At 37.3% G+C, this 10291-nt stretch overlaps 1 protein-coding gene across 10 annotated transcripts; it reads right to left on the minus strand.

Moving 5' to 3' along the window:
* Nucleotides 1-1203: 1203 nt before the first annotated feature.
* Nucleotides 1204-2380, minus strand: LOC148032351 (uncharacterized). Of its 10 annotated transcripts, none has more exons than XR_015691616.1 (3): nucleotides 2139-2380; nucleotides 1909-2009; nucleotides 1204-1706 (listed from the first exon to the last, which is right to left on the minus strand). XR_015691616.1 is itself a non-coding variant. In XM_087682988.1 (3 exons), the coding sequence occupies exons 1-3, from the start codon at nucleotides 2308-2310 to the stop codon at nucleotides 1624-1626; spliced, it is 291 nt and encodes a 96-aa protein (XP_087539114.1). In that variant the 5' UTR covers nucleotides 2311-2380; the 3' UTR covers nucleotides 1204-1623. The 10 variants fall into 10 exon arrangements, 7 of the variants coding, with proteins under 7 accessions (XP_087539114.1, XP_087539111.1, XP_087539115.1 ...); XR_015691614.1 differs by having other exon boundaries at nucleotides 1204-1700; nucleotides 1909-2012; nucleotides 2139-2379; XR_015691615.1 differs by having other exon boundaries at nucleotides 1909-2012; nucleotides 2139-2379.
* Nucleotides 2381-10291: the final 7911 nt, after the last annotated feature.

The raw sequence follows: 10291 nt of genomic DNA on the forward strand, positions 1-10291 counted from the left end.
TGTCCACTGACTTCTATCATGGCTATATTATCATTTGAGAGGTGATATATTGATTTCATTGGACCTATACATCCTTTGTCAACTACACAAAAGCGTTACATCATTTATATGCTGACAGACTATTTTATGAAACGGTATGAAGCTCACTCTATGATGAAGGATAATGCTAAGGAAACGACTAGTTTTATTTTGAAACAAATTGTTTATTGTTTTGGTCCACCTAAGGAGGATGTGTTTGACCGTGGAGCACATGTTTTGAATAAAGTGATTGAGTCTTTGATAGAAGCTTTGAAGATTAAACATAATAAGACCACATCTTACAACCCTCAAGTTAATGGGCAAGTAGAGAGTACCAATAAACAACTTGTGGGGATTTCATCCAAGACTATATCTGAAAGTTAACGTGATTGGGATAAGAATTTGGATGTGGATGTTTGGACTTATAATACGACATTCAAAAGAGCTATAGGTCATACCCCTTTTAAATTAGTATATGGGGAAGATGTGTTTTACCTTTGGAGATTAAGCTACCTACAATAAAATTTTCTCTAAACCATTCTCTAGGCTTCTCAATAAAAAAATTTCAATAGATTTTTTAACCTGGAATTCAAGACTCTTAAAAAGGTTATCCAATAAAGAGATTGTTGTAGAATCCATAGCATAATAATTGCATCTTGATGTGTGCCTTCTCAACCTATGAGGCACTCATAGTCCTCCATCTTAAGGTACATGAAAAAATATTTCCCAATGTTATGAAGAGCTTCATGTCAGCAAAGAAATGTGGTTGTTCTTCAAATATTGGATCCACAATGGATCCTTGATGTGGAAAGAATGTAGTGCAAGATAGAAATGGGAATTAAAGGATTTAAGAGACTCGTTTCATAAAGATGCATGGATTCTCTATGGTTTGTTTACATGGGAGATTATATTTAAAAAAATCTTGAAGTGTGACTTTAAATCTTAGGGATGAAGCTTCAAATGAGATCAAAGATCAAGGGATCCACACTAGAACATAGTCCTTATGTGCAAACTTATACATGTTCATATGTAAGGTGATCAAGGGGAATGTGTAACATGATCAGGGGGAGTGTGATACAGAGGTTTGTACTTCAAAGGCCTCTCCATAAAGATCATAAGATTTATTGTTGCTATAACACATATGCTAGAAAATAAGAAAAGAAACAATATATTTATGCTAGAAAATAAGAAAAGATAAGAGATTTATTTTTGCTATAACTCTTTTGCCAAAAAATAAACTGTAAATCCATTGGTGCTACATGGGATTTAAATTCATATGCTCGTGTTGTAAGCCAATATACACACCACAAGAGCATCCTACATCATGTAGTTTGTGAAAGGCTAATTTTAGTAGTTACTTGATGTTGGCTAGAACAACCGTGATAATTCCTATGTCTTGGAGTTCTTGAATCGCATCGTCTGCGGGGGATGTCCATGAGGTTCATGATGGGACCCATCCAGTCATGTGTAAGGTTGCATCTCATGAACCAATAAGAATACCCACTTGATATCTATGGAGAGCCTTTAAGAAGAGTCCAATGGGATTTGTGATGTTTCTCAATAATCTTTTCCCGCACACTAGGGCCCTCAACTTCTCAAGTGTGTTCATTGTGAAAGTTCATCCTGAATATACATCTGAGAACGTATCAACGTCACTCCAAGATAACCTAGACATCAAAGAACTGATTCTGAAGATAGCAGTTGGCGTTCTCCTCTCTTTCTCTCTCTCTCTCTCTCGCACGCACGCACGCTCATACACACACACACATATATCTACACACGTATACATATCTTAGTATATATGCGTACATATATCTACACACGTATACATATCTTAGTATATATGCGTATGCAGGAAATGGTCTTTCTGCTGCACAGAGAGACGATTACCTTCGTGCCTGGTGCGCGATCCAACTGCGGCCTTTCCTGACGCTTTAAACCCATCATGAGTCGATCATCATCATGGCTATAATATTGATAGGGATGATGCCCTACTGCAAGCGTACAAAATCATTACGACAGATAGAACTTACGGCGCATGATGCAGCATCACTAGCTACTATCATTAATGATCATCAGATATATAGCTGAAAGAGAGCGATTAGAAGCACACAATATACCAGGAGTCATTGGCTGGTGCCTGCCGTGACGTTGTTGTGGTACTGCGAATGATTGGATATAGTGATGAGAATTAGGGCGCCGCCCGGCCATGGCAACATTCAGTATCTGCGCATCCTGAGCAGCAGCGCAGGTACTGCAGATCATGAGGATTGACAGTAACTCAGTCGCCATTGCTAAAGAGGATAGACACAGCTGAATGCACCATTATACAAGGCTCCTGCGTATACTGCAAGGCTCGGTTCTCTATCATTCACTTTTAAGAGTTGCCTATATAATTAATAAATAACCCCGTGACAAATTAGAAAATGGGATCAAAGACTGAGTCATAGCTTTTACTTTGTTTTTAAAGCTAATATACCCTGGTTTTCTTAGAATACATACACCGATGAAGACCTCTTGTTTGTGATCGAGACAATGGCCTTTTTTAAAGCAATCATAATTCATTATTCTACTTGGATTCCTTATTTGTCTTACTGTAAGGAGCTGAACTAGGGGCATATAAAAGGTGTGAAAGACACATGTATAGTTATCCTTTTTTTTTTGGTAAATTATACAATTGTGTCTTTTCACCTCTCATGCTTCCCTCCTATCCTTTCATGGTCACAAGCCATCTCTCTCTTTCTTTCCTAATATTTCTCTCTCCACTTCTAGTCTTCCTCTCTCCTCATTTAGTATTTCTCTTGCCTCTACACTCTCTTTCTTTTACTTCTACAGTCTTCTCTCTCCTTTTCCTCTAACCTCTCAAGTCCCTTTATTACAAGTGGTATCAAAGCTCAAGTCTTTGATCTATTTTTCTTTCCTTTTTTCATATCTAATCTCATTTTACTCAAGAAAATTCTATTTTAGACAAGTACTATACATGCATGACATGGACTAAGACTAGTAGGACAACTACAGCTAGAAGATACCATATCTGAAGACATTTAAAGGAGATTGGGACAAATATTGAGGCACTTAGGTCAAAATAGCTGGTCCTCACTTAGTTTTAGGTCATTTTGATAGTCATTTTGAAGAAAGCGGCTTCACTTAAGTTGGGAAGACTTAGACACAATTACTTTTCAAAGTTTTCTTCTTCTTCTCCAACTTTCCCAAACCTCTTCCAAGTTTCATGGCAAGCCAAAGGTTTCATTTTGCTCCTTCGTCTTCACCTATTGACATCACAAAGTTCTTGGAGCTAGACCTTCCTTGCATGATTTAATGGAGATCGAGTACCAATTTATGGAGTGTTTAAGAAGCCCTTGCTTCAAGATAGTAGAAAAAATCTTCATTATTTTTAGTAGGAAACTCCATTTGAATAGCTTGATCATCAAAGAGATCATAGCCATGGAAATGTTTTTGTCAAAGGCCCTTCATGTGATTGAGATTTGAGTTCTACCTTCAGTTTCTTTTGACTTTTCTTTATTCTCAGAAACCCTAGATAGGGCAATTAGCAAGCTTCTTACGTCAGTTTTGGAGGAAGAACCCCATAGTTGAGACACGTGAGCCAAGGAAAGGAGCACATTCAAGATTCACGTGACCTTCTCCAGGTTGCTGTAGACATCATTGCCTTAGAATCATTATCATTTAATGGGAAACTTGATGAGTATTTGGAGCAGACTTTTTTCCCTTCTTCTTCTAAGCTTCCCCTGCAACATCCATGGAGCAAATCCATTCTATCTTGTGATATCTAATTTCAAGCAACAAAGTTTATAATCGTGAGATTTTAGGCTTGGCAACATTTTGTCATCGTTAAAAGAATATTTTAGTAGGTTTTGGAGCAAGTCTAAGTAGCTAGTTTCCACTTTTGGAGCAAGCATATGAAAGCACATATCTTGAAGTGAGGCCACTAAGATCCATCTAGGTCTAAATGAGATCCATCTTAGTCTATAGAAGTTAGTATGGCAACCATCTTTCGAATGCTCTACAAGCCTTGGGATCAACCTTTCAACGGCTAAAATAGAGATTTCATGTGGTCATCTGTAAATCAATCAAGGATTATGAAGTCATTTCCAAATCAACGAACTCACATGTGCGCATCCAATGTCAATGGGGACTCATTGGCTATGATGTGCTCATGGCCAAGCATTGAAAGCATTTCTAGAACAACCATGTGTGGTTCTAGGGACTTTTGTGCCTAATCTAGCAGTTATAGCACAAATGAACTTAATGACAACTTTAAACTGTCATTCTAGTCTTGGCCCTTTACTTTCATTATAATCATCCACAAGCATAATCGAGAACTCCCTATTTTGAAAGGAAAGAGAACCAACTATGTAGAGGCTCTTTTATTCATCATAAGCTGGTAGCGTGCAATCCAAAGTACTCATTTGATCTATAGTGTTGCACAAGCTCCTTATGGAACTGCAATTTCCAAGGTTAATGGTTTGCTAATAGCTCTAGCCAAGGTAGAACTTGGTGGTGGAGAACCATAAGTATTAGAGATCTTATGTGCATGCCAAAGAGCTTGGTTATGATGATGAGTTAGAGTTGGATAATGAGGAAACATGAAGATAAGACATAAACCTTAAGAGAAAAATGAATTGAGTGCAAAGTAGGGTAAAAAATAGCCCAACTATTTGTTAGAGCTTTTCTTAATCATTGGGCTAAATTTTTAGGCTTGAAAACTCAAAAAATAGCCTATACATACAAACATTTATATATTTTGATCTCAAATTTGACAAAAAACAACTCAAAAAAAGAGTTTTTGCTTAGTATTTAGCCAATTTTCTAAACTCTTCATCATTGATTAACTAAACATTCACCAACCTATCTACAAACTAAAAATCTTGGGGAGGGGGTTCTATTATTTTTTACCCTAGTACAAAGAGCTTCCATGTGAGGATGAACACTTATGGTGCTATGAACCATTTTTCTCATCTAAGTATTGAAAAAGTCATGTCAGACATATGGGACTCTTCATAATATTATATGGTCATTCTAGTCAACGATCATTGTACAAATCTCATGAAGGACTTTGATCTCAAGAAGCACTAAATGCTTGTGTAAGAACTCGCTCAATATGATTGCAATGTATTAGTGACCTCATAGATTTGAGGTTTTCAAGAAGATTGTCGGATGACAAGTGACCCTTGCTGTCATTGAACACTTCAAGTGCAAGCCTTACACATTCCCACCTACTATGAAATGGCTCTGATAAAATCCCACTAGTGAATGGAGACACCTTATAATTGATTCTTGTCATATGTGAAGAACAAAGCATGTGCAAATATAATTGCTTCTTGATTAAAAGCCAAGGTATCAATGCCAATAATAGATAGGTCACATTTGTAGTGTAGTTCACTACAACAAAAAGGCTCCATAGACGCGCTTGTAGACGCAATATTTGAATTGTGAAAAAAAATATCGGGCGCGTTTATTAACGTGTCTATTTCCACGTCTACAAAATCGCGTCTAAAAGCGCGCTTATGATCAGAGTTACATGCACACTTAGACGCGCATATAAACGCGCTACGTAAATATATAATCATATTTATAAAAAAGTGGATATATTCATATTGTGCATCTATACACGCGTGTATTACTCACTTGATACACGTGCCTCTGCAGATATACGTGCTTCGGCCGATCCATGTATCTCAGTTGATCCCTGTGTAGGCAAAGATGTGATAGGTGTCCCAGACATCACACTGAAAATCTCATCTGTAGTGGGAGGGCGACCAAGATAATTGGTCATCTCCCCCATGAATTGCTCCTTGTTGAATGGGGTGTTGGCAGATCCAGGATTCCACATCTACACAAGAAAAATCATATTACCCTGTGTAGATAAAACATATTACATACAACATCTATACCTGCATGTCTGTGTGCTTCTATACCTGCGTCTCTGTGGGTGTCTATCAGTGTGTGTATCCTCGCGTGTACACTGCAGAGCACACGCGCCCGCACACGCGCTCAAAGACGCGCCCCCAGAGAAACATTTTTCGCGTCTATATCTGCGTCTACACTGAGATGTAGACACGCTATCAGACGCGCTCGGTCGGCTGATTTTAGCAGACGACTGCCATTATTGATTTACAAAATGCAATACATAATGGAATCACAAATCCTAAATACACAGACAGAGCAGAGAGAGAAAGAGAGAAACAAAGAGAGAGAGAGAGAGCTCTAGAGAGAGAGAGAGAGAGAGAGAGAGAGAGAGAGAGATTCACCTTGGGTGTTTGGTGTGGCGGGTGGTGGCGCTTCTTCCTTTTTCTTCCTCTCCTTGGTAAGTTACCCTCCCTTGATGCTTGCTTACTTGCTTGCTGCTTCTTCTTGTTCTCCTCTCTCTTGTTCTCTCTTTCTTCCTCTCCTTGGCTTTCCTTTTTCCCTTCTTGTGTGTTTGAAATGAAAGAAGAGGTGAGTCATGAGGAGGTGAGGCATGAAGAGACTAGGTGAGGCATGAAGAGACTGCATGTCGGCTAAACTCAAGCTTTAGAACCGCAAAAAACATAGGAAAGGAAAGGCGTAGTTTGAAAAGAAATGATTTAAGTATGATTTGAATTTTAACGTGTGCGTCTATTTTTGCGTGTATAAGCGGATCTATTTGCGCAGATATATAGACGCAAAATTCTCATCTATTTACACATACGTTTACACGCGCTTATAGACGCTGTGATAGACGCGCCCGACTTTGCGCGTCTAACATGCGCGTCTATGCCTCGTTTCTGTTGTACTGGTTGCAGACAAGTGCCTATACATTAAGCATGATGGTATCATAGTACTTGAGGCAAATCAAGCTTTAAAAACATTCAATGTTCTTGTGATAGGGTTTATTGGCAGATTGGAAGAGTAGAAAGGATCAAACTTTCTTGTTGAGGAAAAGGAAGATCAGATATTATTGTTGAGGCAAAGGAACCTTCACTGTGCTTACTCTATTGAAATCCTTTGTGTAATATTTTCAACTTGCCTACCCTTCACACACTAGGTGTAGCTTTAGCTTTGGATGTACCAACTTCAAAGTAGTTTCATAATTGCAAGGATCGCCCCCCTTCTATGAGAAAATTATATTTCATCTTCACTTATTTTGATAATATTAGCCTCATTTTAGATTCTTAGAACACCTTCTCATGCTACTTCTGTTGATGGCCACAATGGCAATATAAGATTATGGTCATATGATAGAAGAGCACCTACCTCTTTTGCTATCTTCATGGCAACCATATGTACACTTTTACATGGCTTAGTTATAAGGCTAATATAACTATATTGAAAAACTTCCTTATGGATTAGGTCCACATTCAACTCACTCTCATATAGTAGCATATTTGTGCTTGGATTTTCAAAAACCATGAATTTTTATTGATTGTCTACCACGATATCACTTGGGAAATAAATGCTAAGATTAGAAGGAGCTAATGAGGGTGTATTTGTAGCTCATGCATTGTGCCATTGGTGTAGAGTTGAGAGTGGTAACATTGAGCAACACTTTTTGAGATGGTCTTTTTGTAAGGATACCTCACATAGATTTTGATACAATTTAGAGGTTGCATTAGCATCATACACACCAATACCAACTCTTGCACAAGCTTCTCATTCTCAACATGTTGATGCTATCGTTGTTTTGAAGCGAAGATTCACCCTTAAAGGTTTGAGAGGAAGTTGTTGTATTGTATTTGACGGAAGTATGAGAAGCTACGATTGTTATATTTGATAGCAACAATATTGTATTTGATAGAAGTAAGAGAAGCTACAAGATTGGCTGCTATATTGGTGGTAGCATCAAAAGCCTATGGTACATATGGCATATATCCTAACAATGCATATAACCATTTGATAGGCATTGCAAGCTAGCTTGCTTAGTTTGGATAGAACTTCAAGTTTGGCCTTGGTCTGTTTGAGCTTCCTTCTAAGCAAATGCATGTACCAAATGTCAAGAATGGTGAAATTTTAGGGGGGCATTACTCTTGTGCTTAGACTTAGAAGAAGATTAGGTGAGAGCAAGTGAAGAAATGTTTACAAGCAAGTCTAAAGTGAATCTAGATAGTAGAAACATGCATGTGCTTGAAGACAACGTGATGTTTTAGAATAGATTTTTGCAATTTTAGGTCTTATATCTCTACACCAAGTGCAGATTTGGTTGGAAGCCTATTAAGAAAATCTAAAAATCATATTGAAAATGGTTTGGATGATGTGATGGAAACTCTAAGTATGAAGATCATGTTGAAGTGAAGTATGCATCAATACCATGAATTGAACTTGCAAAACTATTCATCAACATCAATTTTGATGATGCAAGATGCTTACCTTTGATTGTAAAATCAATTTCTATAGAATGTTTCAAAGCCCTAGATACTAGTCTAGCTAAGTATGCATTGCTAGTCTCTCATGTGTTAGTCAAGTACATTTTGGTTGATGAATTAAGGCATAGGATTTAGCTTTTTGCAAGCCAAATAGAGAGACCCTTCCACATAATAACAAATTTTTCTTTGGAAAAAGATGCATTAGACATGCACTTCCTGCTTCTCCTCTACAATTTCAACAAGAGACTACTAATGGTAGACATGAAGGACCATTCAAGGATGCTTCTAAATGCTCTATGTAGTATGCATTATGCTCCTTATCAAATGATGCTTTATTACTTTAACTTATTTTTGAATGTTGGCCGATAGACAATTTCAATGGAAAGAAACCTGACTACATATTATAGTGTCATGAGTTTTCCTAGAAGCTATTTGTATGACAATGAGTATAAAAAGCCATCTCTCTCCTTTCCTATCTTTCTTTCTCCACTTCTAGTCATTCTCTCTCCTCATTTAGTCATTATCTCTTGTCTTCACTCTCTTTCTTTCACTTCTATAGTCTTGTCTCTCCTTTTTTGCTCTCCTCTTAGGTCCTTTCATTATAAAGTGGACAACAATATGATAGATCTATTGTTGATCTAGATGATGATGATATGGGTAAAATCTTGTCTAAAGCTAATAGAGCTAGACATTCAACTAGTGACCAGATAAGGGAATTGTATGCTCAAGGGTTATGTTACAAATATGATGCACTAATGTGCTCCAATCATAAAGACATGCAGGGCAAAGAATATAAAAATATTATTGGTAGTTGAGTATTCAGATGAAGATAGTCATGCTAAGGAAAATTTTGATGTAGGTTAAGAGAAAGATAAAGGGTTCAAAGTAGTAGCCTATCAAGATTCTGAAGATTATACTAAAGTTACTTGAAGATCAATGTGAGGAAGATTTTGCATATCATGACTATGAGAAAGACTATGATCATGGGTTTCTATTTGATTTGGTTGCTTATGCTTTTGTGATCCAAAAGTACATGCATATGATTCCATGGATGATGATACCTATGGCTTGGTAGTCATGAATTTAATGCATGGACAAGATGACACTTTTCATTAGCCATAGCGATCAATGCAACTAACATTGCAGTTTGTCACAGGACTACTCTATATTTTGGACCGTAATTAATATTGATTTGATGATAGAGGAGTACAACTTATATGGTTTAAAATTTCACAAAAAGAGCCTCATTTGGAGCTATCATACAACTTGATTGGATCAACCTATCAAGAAATATTGCTAATTTAGTATCTTAGGGTCTGTAATGGACAACATGGTCACTTGCCCATTAGAAGAGCTCTTACTTGACGACTTGGTGACCAACGCTTTGCCTTTATGGCTTATTCTAGATGTATATATATAGCTTCTGGTCCTTAGTTTTTCATTCTTCAATTCTCATGTCCATTTTTTGAAGATTATGGAGTCTTTTATCTGTCTATATCCTGACCCTCACTACAACATATAGACCCAATAGCAACGTTTAAAGCGACGGAATTATTCATGGAAAAGATTATCCTCGTCATCGCTATTCGCGACACGATCGATTCGTCGCTATTAGCATCTCTATTTGCATCGCTATTTGTGTCTCTATTAGCGTCGCTATTTGCATCGCTAACCTAATTAGTGACGCTAATAGAGACACTAATAGCAACACAAATAATGACACTAATAGAGACACTAATAGCAACGATTGCAGAGTAAATTTTCGACGCAAATAACAATGATTACAAAGGGGAAAAACATTAGGTGGCAGGGCATGCAGCCCTGCCACCCTTCTAGCTATATGTACTAAATATTCTTACATAATTCATTTGCCAATGTCACTTACACCTAATGTCTAAAAATTGTGTATCCGATTTTAAAAAAAAACTGAATCA

This window comes from Lygodium microphyllum, chromosome 8, assembly GCF_053477565.2.
Source record: "Lygodium microphyllum isolate KBCC chromosome 8, Lygodium_microphyllum_v1.1.10, whole genome shotgun sequence".
Classification (NCBI taxonomy): domain Eukaryota; kingdom Viridiplantae; phylum Streptophyta; class Polypodiopsida; order Schizaeales; family Lygodiaceae; genus Lygodium; species Lygodium microphyllum.